Genomic DNA, 22,530 nt, shown 5'->3' with positions numbered 1-22,530 from the left:
TCGAGAGCGCGGAGTGTATGAGCTTCCTCTCCCAAACAAAGCTTTCCGCAAGCTCGGCTGTTTTCGTCAAGCGAACAGCCGGCGGCTTTGCGCCATTACAGCTGACTCGGCTACTCGCATAATCGAGAGCCGTATACACGTATATACCGCGCGCATTATACGAACGCGGCGGCGGCAGCCATTCGAATCCGAAATAAAGCCGTTGCCTTTTTTCTTCTTCTCGACCGCTCTCGGTTTTACGACCGACGGAGCTCCGGCTAAGCGAGAACGCTCTGATGACGTATTGTGCGGCGAACGACCGAATCAAAGGAAAGTGGCGAGCGTCGCTGATGCGCAGAGAAAAAAAAACGTAAATGCATTATAGATGTATACGCGGCGGGATCCCGTCGCGAGCTTTACGATGAAGCTCGTGAAAGCCGAGATAGACTCAAAGGCTCCGTGTACGGCGGAGCTATTTTCGAATTCAAATAAAGCTCGGTTTGATAAGGGACGAAAAAAATTGACCCTTCCGAAATTCACAGCAGTAGCGGCGGTAGGCATCCGAGGAACGAAATAGTGAGCGGTCCACGGGGCTAAAACAGCAGCGGAATGTCGGGGAGAGATAGCGTGGGTGCAGGCGTCGACCCAGTTCGGCTATATACACAGAGAGAGAGAGAGAGAGAGCGAGCCGCGGGCCTCGATGAATTATTGCTGCGCCGGCGTAGTCGTCGCCCCCCATTCACGCTCTCGGCGGCTCTTCTTTCACGCGCCTTTTCACGGCCCTGCATTGTGCGCGACTTTTCACCCCGAGAGAGAGAGAGAGAGAGAGAGAGGGAGTTCTCTCTGCCCTTTGTCCGAGCTAATGACATAACAATGCCGTCGAGCACTTCGATCGTCGAGCCGCTCTATATACGCGTGCGTGACTTCTTTATCGCTGAGGCACGATAGAGGCGCCGAGAGCTTTTATCGACGACGATCGATCCTTGATATGCAGCTCTCTCTCCATTGTAACGAGAGTTTTCGAGCTACTCGCGCCGGCAGAAATATTAATCGGCTGACTTTTTAATACACAAAATCGAGAGGGCCGTCTCTGTACTTCGGCGCTGCCGAAAATTCAATAACGAGGACGTACACCGAGACGCTCAAAGGGGCGAATCTCCCGCATCTCTCGGCGGGCCTCGTTACAAAGGAGAGGAGAGGAGAGGAAAATCCCAAGTGCGCGCGCTCGCGAGAGAAACACCTGCTTCCATTTCATCGAACGGCCCTTTGAAGACGCGCCGGTATATCGTATTCCCGCGGAATTCTGCGGCTGAAAGCTCCTCCGCGCGCCGGAGAGTCGTCGAAATGGACGCGGGGAAACCGGAGACAAGCCGCGGCTCTCTCTATACGTGTGTGTTTGATGTGCGCGGCGGGGGAAACGTTATCCGGGAGAAAAAATACAAATCTTTTTCCGGACGAATGCGCGCGGAGCTTTTCTTCTTCCCTTCGAGAAGGGCTTTCGGCGCAGCTCGTTTGAAGAGGAAAAGGAGACTTTGACAAAGCGCTGCTGCCTCGCTCGGCCGAATATATTGAATGACGCGAGCAAAGCGAGCGTGTGTAAGTGGTAAAAATTAAGTGCCGTTTGAATAGCTAGTTGAAAGAAAAAAAACTGTCTCGACGATATCCCTCCGTAGGCAAACATGGCTTCTATAAATACAGCGGCGGAGCTTGCGAGGATTTGAGCAGCGCGGGGCCGAGAGAGCAAGAGGCGTCAAGCCGCTGGCAAATACGCAAAAGTCGGTCGCCGCGGTGGAGAACAATGGGAAATCCCCTGTGGCTCCGCGCAAAAAGGGAAGCACCAGCTCGTTACGTATATAATTACAGAAGAGCAGCTCGTATGGTACACACCAAGTATACACGTCGTCGTGTAATATTCATACGAAAAGTGTGGCAATTGGCAAAAAGTTCTTCCTCCTATCTTTCTCGTATCTCGTATACGATAAATTTTTCACAATACATAAGAGCATAACAATCGCAAGAGATCTTTGACGAGCCCGCCGCAGCGCCCGCGTTTCATGCGATATAAATGACAATTATCTATTTCTCCTCGCTCCTATATATGCACGACGGGAGATGACCGCGCGCGGCCTATACAGATGTATACCTATATGTGAGTAATAGTGTGCGTTATAACTCGTCCTGGCGCAAAAGTGCTTCCGTCGCGAGAGGAAAGAATTAAAAAAAAAATTGAGAAAGATTTCGAGTGTGTCACGTATTGTATGTATATACCGGCCAACGCGTACGTCCCAGTGCCTCCGGTAGCTCCTTGTGTCTGCACGACTGTATATGCTGCTACGGTTAGAATGCGCGAATCCTTAGAGGGATCGAGCAGAGACGTGCGCGTTGGCACAGATCGACGGGCCTGTATTATATACGTATACGACGGCGTAGTGTATAGCCGATATAATCGGTCCGACGTCGCCGCGCGTCTCGAGTGTGTTTGCGCATAGCATTATATATATATATATATATATATATATACACGCACACACACGTATACTACGTCATAAAACGCTCCGCAGTATTACATGTGCTACGTGTATATAGAGAGAGAGTCTCTTAGGATATCTGCGCACGTCGACATGAATGATAACATCCTGACCAAACTCAATAACAGACGAATATATATATGCACAGTGATGTAGAGTATATATGTAGCCGGCCGCGATCGGACCCTCGCCCGGACGACGCAGACAGATCGGACGTGGACGTATGTGAAAAGTAAACCGAAGCAGCGAAAATGACGCTACTGTCTGCAGCCGCGCGCGCGCGCGCGACGAGAGTCGAATCGCGTCCGTCCGCGTGTCTGGTATTATACTCTCTTCGGCAGCATGCTTTGCCTCTACGATATATAAATAAAGGTACCACTCCGACGAATATATAATATAGTATATAGTTAACAGATACATATGTCCATACATATTAGCTTGCACAATATGTACGGGTGATGTACGCTATACATCACACACGAGGGTGGCTGACAGAGAGAGACAAGGGCGGGTGCTGGGGCTCCGATAAGGGGTAAGCTGGGTGGGTGGGGGGGCTTAAAGGGGTGCGAGGGCAGCGGGGGCCTGACTCTGGGGGCTGCTCTCGCTGAGGGGCCGTCGATAAGATGCAGTAGGGAACGAGGCGCGTCGCGACTTTCTCTCGTAGGGAGAGGGGCTCACTCGGTCCGCGGATACTTACTTATTGTAGAGGACTATGTCGGGCCGCCATATGTGGTCCGAGGGCACGTGCAGCATGTGCACGCCACCGTACTCCTTCGGCTCCCAGCGCAGCTTGTAGTCGTACCAGGACTGCAACAGACCAACGGATATTCTCTTTAAACAGTGTCGATCAACTTGAAACTATTTCGGGATAGCTGTGTAGGGTGTCTGACCGTACCTCGACCCGGACTACTTGTTTACCCGAGGCGCAGGGATTCGATTGTCACGACTACGTTATATCATCGCGGTTTCGAATTCGTCCGTAGAAAATAGCCCCCCGGAGCTATCGGAGGCTTCTCGCTTATACACAATTTGAAGCCGTCTCTGCGCGCACCACCGCACACGCATGAGGTCTGAATTCAATTTGAGGTCCCGGTTATATACCGCGCGGCATATTGACACACACGCGAGGTTTTATTGAGCAGCTGCTGTGCACGTCGAGGCTCTATGTATGGAAGCATATTCGCGGAAGCTTTGACTTTTCCGAATATGCAGCACATAGAGGAGTATCTCTATTCGCGGCTCTTATTGACACGGAACCCGATAATTTCGACCCTTTCAATTTCCAGCGAGATGCAGGATGAAATTTGATGTCTCGTCGAAGAAAACGTCTCGGAGAACCACGCCCCTGTCTGTGCCGTCCCTGGAAAATTTACATGCGCTCCGAAAATTCTCCGTACACACGCCCCTCGCGCTCGGAAGAAAGCTAAAGAGGTCGCGCGCAGCTCGCTTAGATATATCTATATTGTATGGCAGCCACTAAAGTAAAAGCAAGCTCGAGTGGAAAATTGCGAGAAATTCCACAATATCTCACATTGAGGAGGTGGAGCGCGCGAGCGTAAAAAAGAGAGAGAGAGAAAGGAGCCCTCTCCGCTGCACCGAGGGTACATAAGAAAAAGAGAGAAGCGGCAGCGGCTACTACAAGAGACCGGGACACTTGCTCCTCTCTCTCTCTCTCCCTCTTTCTCTCTTTCTCCCGGAGATATATATATATATATATATATATATATATATATATATATATATTTCAAAATGTCCTACAAGACACACGCTGGGGGGACGGAATCTAGAATCTGCTATGCTCGGTGGCTCTTCTCAGCCGTGAAACTGCAGCATCTGCAGCGAGAGTCGCGCGCTAGCGTAACGAGATATTCGCTTGTCCATTTATATTCCCCCGCTCGCTTCTTCCCCTCTCTTTTTCCCTCGCAACACTGCTGGGAAAAATTGACGACGTCGTTTCGGAATAGGAATCGCCAATATCCACGTGAAAATCGTCCCGCGAATCGGATTCGTATTTTTCGCGGCGGCCCGCTCGTCTATTTTCTCTGCGATTCGCGGGAAATTGAAAATTTCGCGCGAGAGTGTTATTGTTCCCCCGCGGAGAAATGAGCTCGGGAGAGTATGTATAAAACAAAGTGGAGAGTACGTAGCGAAGCTTTTGATAAAAATATGAGTATACCGATACTCTCGAAAGCCAGATCGACAACGCAATTATTGACCTTCCTCTCGACCACACTCCAAATAATCCAGCCTCCCGAGGCAAGTGCATCGGTCTACGTCTCGGCGGCGGAGAGAACGGCAATCACGAGGTATTTCGTATATAAGGGATACGGCGGCGACTGAAAACTCCTGGGAGGAAGCTGTACAGCTATAGCTACACACGGAGGAGCAGAGATAGTCTCCGTCTGATAACGCGCTTCATCGAGCGTCGCGCGCGACTGCGGTGGCAGCTCAGGTCGGCGACTTCACCGAGCATTTAATCATAGCGGCAGTCAAGTGCTTTCGCAGAAAGACGCGTGAGTGGCGGAATATTTCGTACAAACGTTTACTCCGACTTTCTCCCCGAGAGGAGGATCGGCATGATGATGCGCGACGAGATAAGAGATTGAACGGCGCAGCGGGATTATTTGCTCTCCCGGCGAATGCCAATGTACGGGTTTGTACCGGGGACTTTTTCATTTCCCCAAGACTTACTCGATCAGGACGGATGCCAGCGATGATTGAATTTATAATACACCTTCGCGTCTCGTTATCGAGGGACAAACTTATCGTTTCTCTTCCGAATAAGCTGATCCTCGATCGCGTAGAAATACGTCTGGAAAGTTGCAGGGCGCAGATGTTTTTCAGCACGTGACGCGCTTAATTTCGCCGCGCGGGGAGAACACATAAACTTCGGCCGCACCGCTGACGCGGAAGAGAGAGAAAAACTTTTACCGCCTACGAGAAGTGTATACAGAGAAAGAGAGCCATTCGGAAATACCGCTGTAGGCCAAGTATTATCGAGGGCGAAAAGTTTCCCCGGAAGAGAAAGAAGTGGTAATCGCGATAATCATCACGGACCTCTTGCGCTGAAAGAGTCTCTGCTTACGCACTGATAAGTTTTTCCGAGCCCCTATATACCGCGCGCGCATTATCGGATATTCTCTTACGACATTTCCGCTGTGTATAGAGTGAGCGACGAGAGAATTATGGACGAAGGGCTCGATTGCTTCTTACGTATATTCGGAGGTTCGGGGGGAAATCTAATAAGCGCTAATGCGCGGAATTATCGGAGAATGCGAATTTTTTCATTAAAAAAAAGAAGCTTATTCTCGTGGCGTTAACATTGGAGTACAGATTAAAAGTCCGAACGCGAATCGACGATCGGATTTGGCTGGATACGCACCGGGGCGGAAATACCCAAAGCTACTCTTAAATCGCGTAGAATCCCATCTACATACGCGCATGGACGAAAGAAAGAACAGAGTTCACTCTCGCCTTCGACTAACCAATGAATTCCAAACATGAGCTCCCGCGTAATCGAATCATTTACGAGCGAACGCTCTGCTGCTCGCGTGCATTCTCTCCTCGACCTCCGACCCCCCGCAGCTAAACCGAATCAAAAACAAGAAACACAGTTCAAACGCAAACGAACAAAAAAATAACAAACAAACAAGTTTTTGACTGCTCGGCTGGCAGCTTTGGTCCGAGAACGGCTCACCGCGACTGTCACGGGGACTGCTGATGCACACCGCCGCGACGAGCTCTGTTGTTTGCAGCGAGCGACCGCTGCTCGACTCGACGACGAGAAAGGACATTTGTACAGTGTAGTTGTGTCTGCTGCGTGTCTCTAGACCGAATGGGGCGATTCCCCACGCGACTGGCTGCGCAAAATTAACCGGAAATTTCGCGGCTGGTTTTTCATTCGACTACAGTTTCGCATTTTTCAAAAGCGCCAAGTGCGACGAGATTTACATCGGGGACGACCACCTGCGACTGACGGGTATACGTATATTGTACAACAGCTGGGTATGCGGGGACTGGATTTAATTTCCTTTTATTTTCAAGGGTTTTCAGGACACGTTGCAGCGATGTTTCGCGGTCGAGAAAATTGTGCAGTCTGAGGGCGCGTAAATATTTGAACAGATGATATTGCAACGTCGAATTTTGCATTAGAATTTTCAATAAGCAAATGTTTTAATATACCGGCCGCGCGCGCGCGAGTTTTCCAATAAAGAACACTGCGAAATGCCCAGGGAGATTAAAGATTGAGTAGCACTGCCTCGCCGGGCAGCTATAGCAACGTCCGGAAGATGATACTGTTCAATAAAGCCTCGAAGAATCTCAATTACACTCTCCTTTACACTGCTTTAAAAGTAAAATAAAGAATCCATAGAAGGTAGCTTGGGAGCTGAGCAGCGGAGAGAAAAGAGCGCTGCAGAATTGAATGAAATCGAGGCTCGACTATATGGATGAGGGGGAGGCAGTCGCAAATTACCCTGCAAATTAAATCTAGCGTCTGCTGCGACTGTCGCTGCCAGCAGCAGCAGCAGCGAACATGAAAATTGAAGCTTTCGCCGGGGCGAAGGAAACTGAACTCGTCGCTGGCTAAGTAGCCTTGTCGTTGCCGAGAGAGAGAGAGAGAGAGAGAGAGAGAGAGAGAGAGAAACGAAGAGGGAACAGGGAAAGAATCAGAACGTTAATTGGCCCCCGAGCTTAATTATTCACCTCAATTATTTCCCTGCGACTGCTTCGCGCAGAGCCACTGCGGCCTCTCTATACGCGCACGGCCCTTTTCGACTCCACAATGCAGCTCGCGCGTTTACTTTGCAATGCAATCTGACAGTTGCATTACTTAATGAGTCACGTTCTTTTGCTGCAGTTCAACCGTGTGCACTGGAGTACGTTTCTTTTTTCACTAGCACACAACACGACCTCTTATTTTCTTTCAAACTTTTTAAAGAGCGGCGCGAGCGTTTCATTGTCAGAGCCGCGCGCGAAACTTTTGCTCGCGGCTCAGTGCGCAGTGTGCGTTTATGAGTGCGGGATATAAAAAAAAAGAGAACGGGTAAAAGTACTCACCTGCTCCACCCAGAGATTCGTCGTCATGATCTGATTTTTCAGATTCTGAAACAGAAATCGGATTGTATCGTTAGCTTCAGTATGCTTGGGAGATCGTTGAAAATAAAACTAGTCCTCTAATAATAGCGATTTTCATGAATAAATTACAGCTTCTTTTGCTGTCTTCTTCGTCTCTTTGGACACTGCGAGGCATTGAAAATTTAATGTTCGCCTAAAGATGTCTCGTCTCCGAACATAGAATTTTCCATGCTCGCCTGGTACAGCTCATTCAAGTAACAGAGCATTTTCTAAAAGGAAAACGTAAGCTCTTTATCCCCAGGGAAAGTTGAGAAAACATCGGATTAAGTCTAAAAGTATACGCGGCTATACGACCCAGATTACATGGTCTAATATTAAAGACACGTCGTTAGTTTTTCTTTTTGGTCTGGGCTTGAAATTTTCACAAACAACGTTAAATTTCCCAACAGTATGATCGTTACTCCCAATGGTTTGTTTGGATCGCTTCCATTATTCCAAATGTCTGTTTGCTTTCGTAATCCGAAGACGCAGACATGGAAATGGTCGATCTCGCCAGCGCGTACGGATATTTGTTTTTGGATCTCCAAACAGTAGGGAGCTCCTGCGAGTTGTAACACATTGTAAGTGGTTTGGATAGGTCAACACTTTTAGATATAAACAAAAAAAAAGTATTATTCGATCTTTAAAAATATTAATAAGAAAAAAAAATAATTAATAATTACGGATAAACGTGGGAGAGTTAATCCAACCGCCTCAGATCAAAATATAAATTCTAAATCTTATAATATCAAGAGGAAATTCCTCGAGTCAATCACAGTCAGCTACGACATATTAGTCGCAAGTAGATACGACTTATATGTCATAGCTGACTGCGATCGACTCGAGGAATTTCCTCTTAATATTATAAGATTTTGAATTTATATTTTGATCTGAGGAGGTTGGATATCACACAAACGAAACTTTATCATAGAATAGAATTTGTCTGAAATTATTTATTACAAGGGTTAATTCTCCCAAGTTTGTTCGTAAGTATTAATTTTTGGTAAGTATGGAGAGTAATATGTATAATTTTATAAATAAGAATACTCTAACAATTTTTTCACTTTTCAAATTACCTCTATCAAAATAGAGGTGATTTCTGCCATTCTTAAGTGCCAAAAAAAGACATGGCAAAATCGGTTTCCAATGACTGGGTTTTCTCCTTGTCAGTTATCGCTACCCACTTTATCAGGCTTTGAGCTTTCCAGTAGAAATGACATCTCCGTCTCCAAACGATGACCCCAAGCATCATTTGAGGTACAAGAGAAGCCTCGAACTAGCAATCCAGCTCAGTGGGTTCTGGACCTCCGAGCTGAAAATCACTTCAAACCGACGACCAGTCATCGTGTGGCTACAGATAGCGCTACTGACAAACTCGATCGGCTCTAGGCCTTCCACCTGAACAACGCTCTAGTTCCAAAGCTATAAGGATGAGTATAACTTTCTTTATCTCACCATCGACCCAATGGGACACCCGTATCAGTTTGGTGTCGTATGCTGTCTCTGATATACGAGTTTTAGGTCGTTAGCTCGTGGGGCGAAACGTGTCGCTTCTGTAAGCCGAGGGCATAGCCAATTAATTACTCAAGCAGATAGCGCACGTACAACAGTAGCCAAGTTCCCTACGTAACGGTCATTTTGTTGTGATTCATTGATTCGATTCATTAGAGCAAAATATCATATCAATGGAAGCAGATGATAGAAAAAACGAGGACGATCCTTGAAATTTAGAAAGAAGACAACTATGGCCGAAGATGTTTTTGTTCGAGATCCAGATATTGTCAAAATCTGCGAATAAACCCGCAGTATAACAGCTCCATAGCGAACTCGGGTCAACAGCACTACTGGTATACTCCAAGGGTATGCAACATTTCAAAGTTGAATTGCCAATTGCTTCCGCCGAATTCGAAACAACTTTCCCCCTCACCCAAAGCATCTGACAACGAGCCTCGTATTCAAGAGAATCATTCATATTATAATTCATTCAAGTTGCCTTCCCAACACTTTGCAGAGACCTGCGCGGGAAGTACGAACCTCAGCGTGTCGGAAACAATGGCTCCGCAATTTTCAAATTATAGTCGAGTGTAATTGCTGCTCGAAGCAGAGCAGCCGCGTGTATACACCTATTTCTGGGCAGTTATTCTTCTACGTCATCCGTTTGATTGGTACTTCAATTAGTCAAAGCGCACAATAACTATCCGTTACGATCATCCATTGTTCTCCCAATCGCTAGACGTAATAATATATATTGACAAGCGAGTCTGCGCCGACCAGCTTACATGCTATGATTACAATATCCGCAGCCATCTAGGATACATCAATAATGAAGAAGACAGCATAGAGGTATCCAGTCAGCCCTTCCAGTCGACTTCCATTTCCCCCCGCGGTATATTAGACCATTCGCGTGTATTTCTCTTTTATCCATTCATAGGGCATGCATATCTCACTGCGGCTGAGCACTTTAATATTCAGCTTCTGGTGATCCCACTTAGCCCTACCGCCGAGTTCGGAATCAAGCCGCGTGTATAAAGCAGAGGAATATACATATGCAGAGAGAGAGAGAGAGAGAGAGAGAGAGAGAGAGAGAGAGAGAGAGAGAGAGAGAGAGAGAAAGAGAATGGCCATGGAATCCCCGCAGAAAGGGAAAAAATTTATTCTTTCAATAGAGCTGAATCACCCTTATGCGATCTCTCCGCGAACTGGGCTCGTAATGGCAGCCGCGGGGATGGAAATATCGGGAATAAGAAATGCACAATCTTTGAAACAGGATCTGGATAACTTGCGCGCGCGGGCCCTTGATGGTACGAGGGAAGGAAATCCGATAAAATTTCAAATCCGATCGGTGGTCCTCGCGGAAAACACACGGCTGCCGTATACGCCGGGAATTCCCATATACACGAGAGAAATCCGAATCGCTTTCTCGCGCGCGCATGTTCCTACCATTGGAATTTATTTCGCGCTAGAACGAAGGCTAATGTTTCTGTTGCGCGCGTTGGTATATACTATCGCTGAGCTCTTACAATTGCAAATTTTTCCGGGCCCCTGAATTTCCAATCTCGTCGAGTCGAGTGCCAGGGAGGGAGGGAGGGGGATAGAGGGAGAGACAGCTTGGAATGGAAAAAAAGCAGCCAGACGGGCTGCAGGGAGGAGTGTGCGAGCGACGAGAGTAGTAGAAGCGTATCGTTCAGAGGAGTATAGAGCCAATGACGAGGCTGCCACCGCCGCGCCAACTCGTTTTGAATGCTAAGAGACGACTCGACCTCCTTCCCGCTTCGTTAATATCGTATCCCTCCCCTCCCATGGCGAGCTTTACAAACACGCTCGTAAAAATATTCGGCCGAGCGAAAAAGCGTGCGGGGGACGAATGAAAGAAGTAGTGTATATATTCCTCGAGTCGCTTCAATCCTCTCTCCGCTCGCGGGTAAGAGGAAAAAAATCGCTGTTACACGCATACCATTTTATGCATAGAGAAAAAAGTTCGCATATTTCGTTCTCGCGACTATCCCGATGAATAAGCGCCATTACGTTATTAATTCTCGCGGGCATACAATGGAGAGCCCGAGCGCGCGGCTATTATTAATGAGTAATAAACTCGCGCGCGCGCTGATGAATATACAAGCGCGACACACACACAGAGAACCGCGTACTGCGGTATGGGCCAACTTTTGTAAAGTTTAAATCTGATATCGAGCGTATAACACCCGCTGCGGCGCGGCGCATTCATTCAGAAGAGCGTATACGTATACCTAGGTAACCCCCGACAAATTTTGTTCGAATTAATTAGCGTCGCGTTAATGATGTACCGAATGGACCGACGAGTCATAGGCAATATCGCGCAGAGAGAGAGAGAGAGAGAGAGAGAGAGAGAGAGAGAGAGAGAGAGAGAGATGCTAATCCCTCTTATGCGCGCGGTACACAGCCTGCAAGCTCGCCGCGCGCGCTGCTTTGAAATATGAAACTTTCCTTTTATCGCGACCGCGCGCAGGGCCGGCTTTGAGAAGCAAGGCTTTAATAATCCGTAATAACCTTTTATTATCCCTAAATTCCAGCCGCTTTAGCGCTAAATAGGAGTAGCCAGCGCGCGGTGAGCGAGAGGGTAGAAACTTTGCGCGCGGCTCGAAATTGCTCGATTTCCCGCAACGGCGACGATGACGAGAGAGAGAGCGAGAGTAGAGCGAGAGAAAAGGCGCCGGACGAGAGAGATGTAGTTGAAAAGCCAGTGCTCTAGCCCTTATAAACGGTCTGGGCTCTCTCGCGGCGAATGAATGGAAGCGAGAGAGCGCTTAGATGGAGATATTAGGCGCGACGGGGGGATCTGTGCGATATTACCGCCGGGCCGGCCCGGCGTGTTCGGTTTAGTTTCTGCGGCGAGTGAAAGAGCGCCGGGAGTCACGTAGCCGCATAATTCACGCGTTACCTTCTTGATGCCCGGCTGGATAAATAAGCGAACGGCCGACTCTGCGGGCTGGCTCATCCCTCTACACACACACACGCGCGCGCGCTCACACACACATACACGTGCGCACAATGCTCGCGACGGCGGCGGCCTCGTTTCTCATTTGGGTCGTCGTCCGACGTTACAGCTTTAGCCCTCGGGGCTAATACACTGCGAGCTTTTCCTTTCCCCCTCTCTCGCGCAAGCTCTGTGTGTGTACACCTTGATTTTGTTTGCTCGATTATTCTTCTTTTTCCCAGCGTATTATGCGCTTGCTCTCTTAGGGGTGTATCCACCCGCGCTTATTAAGATGTAGCTCTTTCATTGCAATATAAATTGCTTCGATCGAAATCGAGCCCACAAAAGTTTCGCGCGGGCTACGAACAAAAAGCTCTAGAAAAACAGTCGGAAGTCACTTGAAAATCAGAGCGCAAACATATTTTACCCACGAAGAGCTTCCGCATGCCATTATCTCATTCCTCGCAGTCGACCTATTTCCCCCTCATCCTCCTCCTCTTCATACCCGCGAAACGAAATAAAATCAGCGAACGAAAAAAAAGAAGAAGAAGCGCAGAGACCGCAACTCATCGGGTCCACTGCGAAAACGGCGATAGAGCTTTCGCATTCGGTCCCTTGAAAACGGACGACGCGCACGACCATGAATAATGCACGGCATACGCGCAAGCCGCTCTCTATCCCTGGATATATCGTACGCGCCTGAAGGGACGAGAGACTTGTGTATATAAGTAAAAGCTTCTGCGCCGTATCGCCGGTGGAGCTTTTTTCCTTCTTTTGCGCAGTGTACTTTTGAAACAAAGGACCTGCGATAGGATCATAATTTCCGAAAACCAATTTGAAAAATAACGCTGCAGGGTTGTCCGGATTTTTGTTTTTTTCATAAATCATGAGCAATCGGGCGGAAAAGAGGAGTCAAACACGGCGTGGGAGTTACGGGCCGCGAGCAATTATGACGTGACAAATAACAACGCGGCCGCGCGCACGCAAAAAGCGGTACGGCGCCAGCGGCCGCCGCGTCGATTAGTGGCCCTGCGATTTCATTACTGTACGTGTGTACGTGTGTATGAGCCAGCGGGCGAGGGAGGTGGATTTGCAATTTTTGTCCTCCTCGAAATCGTTATTCGGATTTATGGATCGGCCGGGGGTTTATTTCGCGCTGATCGCGTGAATAATTGCCCGTCGGGTAATTAATTCGCCGAATAAATAGTATATTGTGTACCAAGGGCGTAAAGTGGGCTCGTCTGCGGCTCGTAAACGCCCTCGCCTTCGGCTCGGGCTAACTCGCCTTAACTCGTACTGCAAAATCCACGAGGCCAAAAAGCCCACTTAGCCCTTTGTGCACACCATATTTTATGTAACACGCGGACGTATTTTCGCGTCTTTTCGTACGTGTTAAGAGAGACTGATGTGACTATTTTTTGACACGGCAACCGTGCTCGTGTCTTGTTCAAACATTATATAAAAGTCAAATTCATTGTTTTTTTTTTTTGTAAATAAATAATTGATTTCAACAGTACCGAATTTATAATGAGAAAATTGGAAAAAAAATGAAATAAAGTATTATGTAAAGGGTTTTAATGAAAAAAATAAGAAATTTCGACAATGTTAATTTATATTTAGTTATAAATTATATATTGTTCAAGAACATAACAGTTTATACATTTTTTATTTAATAATAAATAATGCAAATTTATCAAAAACAACTTTTTTTTAAAATTACAAAAAAAAAATGTTTGCGGGCAATAAACACTTTTTAGCGGGCAATAAAGGTCATTATTGCCCGCTGTTTGAATATGCGGGCAATAAAGGTTTTTATTGCCCGCTAAAATAACTTTTTTGCCCGCCGGTCAAAAAAGAGTCACTTTAGTCCCTATTAATAGGTACGAAAAACGCGAAAATATTTCGCGAGTTACATAAAATATGGTGTGCACCACGGGCTAAGTGGGCTTTTGGCTAAAAAAGCCCACTTTACGCCCTTGGTACACAATATAATATTAGGAGCCTCCGCAGCAGTGTAGCCCCCGTGTGCGAGTGTATTATAAGCGTATACAAAAATGCGCGTTCGTTGGAAAATTGCGTTCCCTCGATCGAATTAAACAAAGATGCGAGATGTATCTCTCCCCGCAAGCGTGTGGAGATGTATCTCAATCTCCAAATGAGGCGAACGAAGAACGTGGAATATTTATAGCTGTCGCGACCGAGAGGAAGACGTTATCTCGAGGCATCAAGTACACACACACACGCAGACCAGAGAGCGAGGCTTATCGCGACAGTTTTGTCACAACCTGTCGTTCCTTTACCCGGCGCAGTCGTCCCTAAGGGCCAGACTATGTACACTGCGGGAGCTTGGCTCGCGTGTGTAGCCGAACGTGACGCCTGGAATCGGCGGCAGCGTGTGTTCTTTTGCTATTCCGCTCTCGTCGACGACGCGCGAGCTTTTTAATATTTCCGCCGTAACGTCTCTCTTCTCTCCTCAGAGATCCAAATGAGCTTGCAACGAACCCTCTCGCTCTCGGGGTCGTCGGCTTTTCTCCCGCCTCATTGATCAAACACGCTATCTGCTTATCCCCACCTCCGCGAGAGAGAGAGAGAGAGAGAGAGAAAGCGAGTCTACTTCCTACACTCGCGCGCGTAGCCGCCGCGGCACAGTGGCGAAATCGAATTTTTACACAAAGTTATACGAGCGTAATTGAGGTGAATAACTCGAAAATTCAGCATTATCTCCCCATACACTGCACTCAGCTCGATTCAGCCCAATTCTGGCGAAATTAAATTCCGAACTACGGGGGGATATGCGCGCGCGTAGTACAGTAGTAGAGACGGAGCCCTCCGTACCAGCGAGTTAGCTGGAAGCGAGAGCGAGCTTCAAGTGGGTTATCGCGATAATTACGGCCCACCGCTGCCGCTGTCTCGAGCACACACGCCGATCGGCCTCTCCCTACCTGGGGGTACCGTCTGATTAATCGGCCCAGCCTAGTCTCGTTTTTCCCTTGGTCGGAAAATTCGACTGTCCGAGATCGTGTAATCTATCATCTCGGACCCGCCGACGAAAGAGTCATTACGCGCGTACGGTAATTTTTCGGAAGAGACTCTCGCGCTGCGGATAGCGCGCGAAAATCCATTTGCCGTAGGTATATACGTGGGAGTAGTTATGGGCGGCGCATACGAGATGCGCTTCGATAATGGAGAGGGAGAGAGAAGCGCAACGAGCATTATGCCCCAACTCTCGTGCAATTTTTCTTGCCGCTCGCCGGCTCATTGAGCTCGACTCTGACTCTGTATATAGTGTACGTAACGTACAGTTCGCTACGTGTAATCGCTGTTTTTCGAAGCGGAGATAAATTTTGACAGAGAGAGAGATAGAGAGAGAGAGAGCGAGAGAGAGTCGAGCGCGGCGCGTTATTACTGCAGTGCGCAGCGGAGGGAGACTACAGCGTTTTGTTGCCGACATCGATCGCTGCAGTGGTAGCGAGAGCGAGAGAGCTTTTAGAACGGCTGCAATTATCAGATTCGCCGGCGCTCCGCGCAGCAGCTTCTGTTTGTTCGAGGCATACACGAGCTAACAAGCGAGCCTAAATCTGATAAATCCGCGACCCCCGCTCGAAACCATGGCTCGCGCAGGGTGTACGAATACAGCTGACGAGCTGCTCTGCGCGGAAAAATGTGGCTGAAAGCTTAAACTTTGCACTCTGCTGATAATTAGTTGCAGAGAGAGAGAGAGAGAGAGAGAGAGAGAGAGAGAGAGAGAGCTGGGTGTGTATACAAACGACGACTCTTTTGTCTCGCTGTGTAGGCACTCGATCATTTTACTTGGATTATATATTGCGCGAAATTAAAAGTTTTACACGCTTCGCTGAAAGTAAATATCGAATATTCCGCATAAATATGGCTTACGCAATTTTAATCATAATGATGATAACGGCGTCAGGTGTCAATTATTTATCCACATCCGGGCCATTCGTCCGGCGCGCGTCAAAAAGCGAGATACACATTCAATATTTTTGCTCGGGAATTATGAATAATTTATAATTGCATTTTCAGCAAACGCCGCATCAGCGACGAGATATTTAGAGAGAGGGAAGCATTAACACTCGAATCTTCATCATCCCGTCGACGCCGGCGGCTTAATAATAAAACATTTCCCGCGCGCGCGCGCGCGTTAGTGTAACACGAGAGCTCGGCTCGTTTGATCTCGCGTCTCGATTATGCAGCACGTGCCCCGTGTTAATTTCGCTCGCGCGCTATTATTTGTTCGCTTCAAGCTACGGCGGTTGTGTCGTCGGCTGCTAATGCCGCCAAATATGCGAGCGCATCGATTATTTTTGCACACACGCGAGCGATCGATTGATTGTATCCGCGGAATTTGAGCCGCGCGTGTCATATCGGAGAACTCATTTGGAGGCTATTCAAAGACTGTGTGTACCGCTCAATACATGCGTAATACGAACGCTTCATTAGCCGATTCGAGACTGACGATGCGCATTCAAAAGAATATACTCGTAGCCGCTAATTTTCAATGGGTTAATCATCGCTGTAACCACTTCTAACGTAGTTCTCGCGCAGTGCGAATTGCCCGATTGAGAACTGGCGACGGAATCGCATTAAACCAGAGTCTCTCTCACAGCAGTAGATAACTCTCAGCTTCCGCGAGAGCCCACGGCGCGGGGATGGTTTTATGATTATTCGCTCTTACGGATTAATTGCATCTGCCGCGGGTTGACTCGAATACACTTACTCGGTATGTAAAAAAGCTCGCACATACGCAATCGCGTATGCAGGTGTACTACTCGACGGCTCGCGCTTTGTAGACGCACCTCGAGAGCCGGCTTAATGAGCGGTTAAGTTTTTACGAGCCGGCGCTGGCCTTTTTTTTCAACCGCGCCTTTACGAGAGATTGGGCTTTTTAGCGATGTTTTGCGCGGGAGAGCGTTTTTATGGGGCGCGAGCTTTAGAGGCGCAAAGCGAGGAGCTTGCGCGCTGCGCCGGTTGAATATTTTACCTCGGTATAAATGAGAGTTGTTAAGGTGTATAATGAGCGGCGGCGGATATCGCATGGGTCGAGTGTAACGGAGCCGATGAGACAGTTATACGGCCAATTATAACGCGGCGCGTGGTGTAATCAGGTGCGATATAACCATAAGACCACCAGAGCTTTATAGAACGGGTCGAGTAACAATTATGCGATACAGGATACGCAATTATCGGAGAGAGATTATCCGAACGACTGTGCATCATCGTTAAGGCTGTGCACAGAGAGAGAGAGAGAGAGAGAGAGAGAGAGAGCGGCGCGCGCACTTTTCATTAAGCGCCACCGCCGGGGCTTCATTTTTCACCGCCGCTTATGGAGGTCGGCGTTGATTACTCGCGTCTGAGCGCAGCGCGATTTTACTACTGATCGCCTCGGATATATACCTATCCTACTACGTCTCGTCCCTCGCTCTAACCTAACGGTTCAAGTTTGGACCCCGAAAGTGGGTGAATCGCTCTTCTCCCGCGATTACGCATAATCTCGTCGCTTAAGAAACTTTCTACTCGCCGAGTTTGATGTACTCCCGCGTTTAGTTCGCGATCGGACGAAGCGCGTTAGAAGCGAAAAATGGGAGAAAACACACGCGGAAAAGAGAGGCGGCGCAAACAAGCCATTTCTCGCGGCGATTACCCGCAGCGACGAAATATAAGCGTTACACGAGTTAATCGAGCTGAACGCCCGGAGAGCCGGCGGATATAAAGAGATACAATAAAGTTCCTGGATTTACGCGTCCCTCTCGGCCGGCGCAGTGTACAAGGGACGTAAGAAAAGTTGGTCGCGCTGAATATATAACGTTGCAGGGCTCCTGCACACTACTTTGAGAATATATATACGTACGTGTTATATGCAGAACGGGAGGAGCGGCTGCGACGCGGGTCGCTCCATTATTGTGCAAATTAAGAGAAATGTAAATCAGCTCGGCCGCATTAGCATGTCGGATTACGAACTGCTTTCAGCCGCGGGAAAAATTCAACGGGGCGCGGCTCAAAGGTGCCGCTTTAATTGAGGGCTATTTTTTTCTTCGCATAATAACGTACTGGGTATTATACAAAGAAAGGACATACTCGCGATTCTAAGCATCGCGTAACGTTTAATTTTTCCCATTAATTAACGCCCGCGCGAGTACAAGTATACGAGCTCGAGTATAAAGCAAAGCGCGGCAAAAGTGCGAGAAGCGCTAAAAAAGAAACCGCGAGCGAACCGCGAAATTAGCCGTGGCATTACAGTCGACTCGCCGATGTATAACGAGGGCGCGGATTAAAGAAAAACAGAGAAGCGCACGGTGAATTAGCTCCGCTCATGAATTATCTTCTCAAACTAAGTTCCCCCGCGATGTACACGTGTATAGAGAAGCACACTATACGGCCGCAAGAGCTTTTAACTCGATCAGCCTTCGGCCGAGCATGCCCCGGTTCGTTTAATGCAAGCGGCCGCTCGGATCTCTTTGCACTCCCATCTTCCCGAAGCGGCGTAAAGGCTGTTGCCCACAGTAGTTTCCTATTTTTCGCGCTCGCGAGTGTGGGGAACATGTTCGAATTCTCCGCTCGGTAATAAATAATCTCGATGAATCGACGATGACGTTATCAACGCGCGTATAGGTAGGAAGAACCGCGCGCGCGGGTTCTTTAATTATAGAGACGCGCGCGTTTCGCCAGCATCTCCCGTTCGATCGAGCGAGAGCCGCGTGGGAGGGGCTGGAAGCCGCAACGGCAAAAGGAATAAAATCCCCGCCGCGGAGGAGAAATAGAAGAAAAGTGCGCGGCGCGAAAAAGCACAAGCCACCGACAGCACTCGTTATACCAGAAGTGTTCTCTCTCTCTTCCCACACTATGGCGGGTTATCGGAAGAGAAAAAGAAACCTCACGGCTGCCGGCGACACATTTTTAATCGGTACCCGATGGCCGTACATCAGCCCTCTATACACACCCGCACAGTTAGCAGTTATAACGTATTGTATAGCTGACGCACACGAGCGCGAATCCAATAACGCGAGAGCAAAGAGCTTTATCCCTTCCCGAAAGCTGCACATCTGGATAAACGGCGCATAATCCCGTTGTCATCTCGCGCGGGCGCAAAACTGCGGCGGATAATGGAGCCGTTTCGGCGCGAGCTCTCTCATTCCGAAAATGTAAATTTCAGCCGATCGAGCCACTGCCGAGCGTCGGGCACTGAATTACCGAGAAAATATTATTGGCCCGATGTGCCACTCGCTCTCTCCCTCCCAATGTTATTACGCGGCCGGGCGCTTATCGCCTCGGCAAATATTGTCCTCTGCGTCTCTCACTCCCGCACTGTCCCTCTCTGCATACACATATACGCCGGGGCTGCAATCTCGCGCGAGAGATATTAGGTCCGGCGCGCGCTGATTAACCGTGCGTCGATCCGCTCGCGTGGCGGCTGACGTTCCGACGTGCGTGATATGCATTAGGAATCACGTATGCATCGTTTTCCCAATTTTTTCCAGCACAACGAGGCGGATTCGTCGATGAGCTTTTTCCCAGCGTACCGGCACGCGTATAATACGTTATGCATTTTATGCAAAGCGTCGGTTAGATACAGCCCTGTATAATTGGACTCTTTCGCGCCGGCTGCGCAGCTGTCTCTTTAAGCCCGGCCCGATTGCAGAGCGAGAGAGATGTTTACGGCCTTACTTTCGCTCCGCGCGCGAGTTATGGCTAAAGCACCTTATTAGCTTTGAGAGAGCGCAGGGCGGGAGACTCGACGCGTTTCTGGTTCGTATAACGATGCAATCTCTTCGGGATGATGCTTTAACGCGGCCGACTTCGCGTGAAATTGTTTAACGTCGTTCGAACAAACAATGTTTAAACGCATCAGCGCGCGACGCGACGCGATCGCAGCTATTGGCTGTTTATGTTAGTGATACAAATTGAGAAAACGTGTTAAGCTCTCGATGTAGACATAGGGGCGAGTGGCTTTAATTAACACCCGAGCTAGCGATCTGTTTTTTCTTGTATACGTAATTTATTGTTATTCGGGACGAACGCGGTAATGGCGCGATGTTCCCCCCTGCATTTGCAGTGATGAAATTTTTAGCTATACATACAACATCGCAACATCGCTCGAATTAATTCAGCAAAGTAATTTTAATGAGACGGCGCTGCGGCCAAAAAGAATGCTGGAGTAGAGCGTCGGTATGTATAGGCAATTTAATTAAGAACTTTTCCGCGTATACATAAAATCTCTGAAGCTGCCGAGCGAAATCAGCGTTGTGCTTCTGGTTCCCCTATATGCTACATGTACATGCATATACGTCACGTCGTCGCGCGTCAAGCTCCGCGTGTACTCACGAAATTAGCCCGGGATGTATCTCGTTTCACTCTCACGTGTCCCTCGTGCTTTTTCTCGCGCGCCACCGTTGAATTTGATCAAAGCCGATGCGCGAGTGCAATTTTAGAATAAATTCGCGAAATTATTGCTCAGAGCATCGCAGAGGAGAAGAAGAATATGTGGGTCACGACGAGAAGTGGGCCGGGGTGTAGAGTGTTAGGGTAGCTTTGAAAGAAGAGCTCGGGTCCGGCGTCCGCATACACGAGAAGAAGAGGAAGAAGGAGAAGCGAGAAGCCAGTGCCTAAGGCGTATGATGAAAGCCAAACAGCGATTCTATTTACCGCTCGGTGGTTGGTCGCCGCCGCGCTTTTTCTTCCTCGCGAGACGACTACGACGACTGTATTGACGCGAGGACCGGACGTGGGGTGGAAAGAGCGAGAGCGGAAAATTAGCGTCGCTGGAAAAGCTGCGTCGGAGCGATACTCTCCTCGTTGCGGTATAACTGTCGTTATCCGTAAAGAATTCGTAAAAGCACAGAAAATAATCAAAATTAGAGCGCAAACACTCATCGCAGCATAGGTATATATAGCCTCAGCGTCGATTCGTCGCCGGAATATCAAAACGCCAGCAGCCCGCCGCGCAAGGGCTTAAGCGCGCGCAGCCATGAAGTGAAGGGGCCGAAGGAGCCAGCGAGAGCACGGAGAGTGAGCAAGCGGCGCAACAGCAAAAGCAGCAGCGAGAGAGAAGCACGTCGACGACATTCAACCCTTCCTTGTTATCACCGGCTAAAATAATGCGGAGTTAGGTCAGAGGTGGCTTAGTTCAGCTTAGTTAACTTAGACAAGAGCTGCGCCGCACTACTACCACTGAGAGCACACGGCGCCTCCTTCGCTTCCTCCTGCGCGGAGCTTTAATCAGCCGAGCTTCCAACTACGTGTGCTGCGAGAGCGCTGTATACTCGTGTGCGTGTGTCTATACGTACATATAGGGCACCTCTAGCAAAACGATGATTTGGACGCTGCGAATACGGAATGTCGCGAGAGGAGGACCGCCACCGCCGAATAATTGGACGTAATTGGAGCGTTAGCGCAGCGACGACTTTCCGCGTCACCTAGTCGTGTGGCCGTATCGATTTCCGTACGTGTGTGTTGGATGCAGCTCCGATCGGGGAAGAAAAAAACCGCGCGCTTGGATTTTAAAAGTTGAAGAGAGAGAGGACACCCCGTCGAGTCGGCGCCGCGTCGACATTAGCCCCCGCGCGTAACGAGATTCATCTTCGCGCGCATACACGGCTTGGACGGCGTCCAACCAGGCCAGTGTACTCGGCCACGCTCGAGTCGCGTTGCATTACGAGGCGAAATCGCCGAAGCGCGCGAGTGAATTTTTCGATTAACGCCAACTTTTGCCCGGGATTAACGGTCACGCACTTGTTTTGGCAGATTTCCCGCGATGCCTTACAGTCTCGCTCGTTAAACGTCTATGCGTCATGGCAATAAAGAATTGAAATTCCGATTCCTTTCAATCCCTCCACGCACAGGAAGCTCGAACAGAGTCGATAAGACTCTAAGGATCAACGCTCTATATCTCTCGCCGCGACTCTTCCTCCGCAGCGCATAGCCCGTGAAAATTCATGCATTATTAAGAGATAGAGAGCTGAACCGCTGCCGAGGGTGGCCTCCTCCATTCGGAAGGGATAAAGCCGGCGGGAAATCGCGATTCCGGGACTGCCATCGTCGTTATTCGATAGCGCAAACAGAAGTGGCCCGGGATTTGCATTCGATTGGCCGATGATTAAGCGATCCTCGGGGCCGGTTAACACATACGAGTTTGTTCCCGGGCCATTATTCGGCTCTAAGCGCCAGCTCTGCCTCTGCTAATGAATTCGCGGTCGTAGCGCGACGACGAAGAAGTAACCGGCAGCTGTTGTTGCACCGATGGAATCGGAGATCCCTGAAGCCAGCGACGTTTTGTCTCTTCTCTCTCGAGCGCGAAAACTTGCTCTTCACGAAACTCTTCGCCGAGGCGACGACTAACGATGGAATTACGCCGACGGAATAGTTTTACATAACTGAATAGAGCGCGAATTATCTCGTGAGAGGAACTATAGGCTATCTGCTCTGTCGTCTCGGCCTCAACAT

At 48.9% G+C, this 22,530-nt stretch overlaps 1 protein-coding gene across 4 annotated transcripts in view; it reads right to left on the bottom strand.

Moving 5' to 3' along the window:
• nAChRa4 (nicotinic acetylcholine receptor alpha 4 subunit) overlaps positions 1–22,530 on the bottom strand; it is a 95,745-nt gene that overhangs the window by 47,822 nt on the left and 25,393 nt on the right. For all 4 annotated transcript variants that reach the window (XM_031931566.2, XM_031931568.2, XM_031931567.2 and 1 more), the window contains 2 exons: positions 7,566–7,610; positions 3,205–3,314 (listed from right to left, as the gene is read on the bottom strand). In XM_031931566.2, the coding sequence (XP_031787426.1) occupies positions 3,205–3,314; positions 7,566–7,610 (155 nt within the window). The remainder of the gene's footprint in view (positions 1–3,204; positions 3,315–7,565; positions 7,611–22,530) is intronic.

This window comes from Nasonia vitripennis, chromosome 5 (assembly GCF_009193385.2).
Source record: "Nasonia vitripennis strain AsymCx chromosome 5, Nvit_psr_1.1, whole genome shotgun sequence".
Classification (NCBI taxonomy): domain Eukaryota; kingdom Metazoa; phylum Arthropoda; class Insecta; order Hymenoptera; family Pteromalidae; genus Nasonia; species Nasonia vitripennis.
Note: the sequence above shows the minus strand (reverse complement) of the source record. Positions and strands in the feature narration are given on the sequence as shown.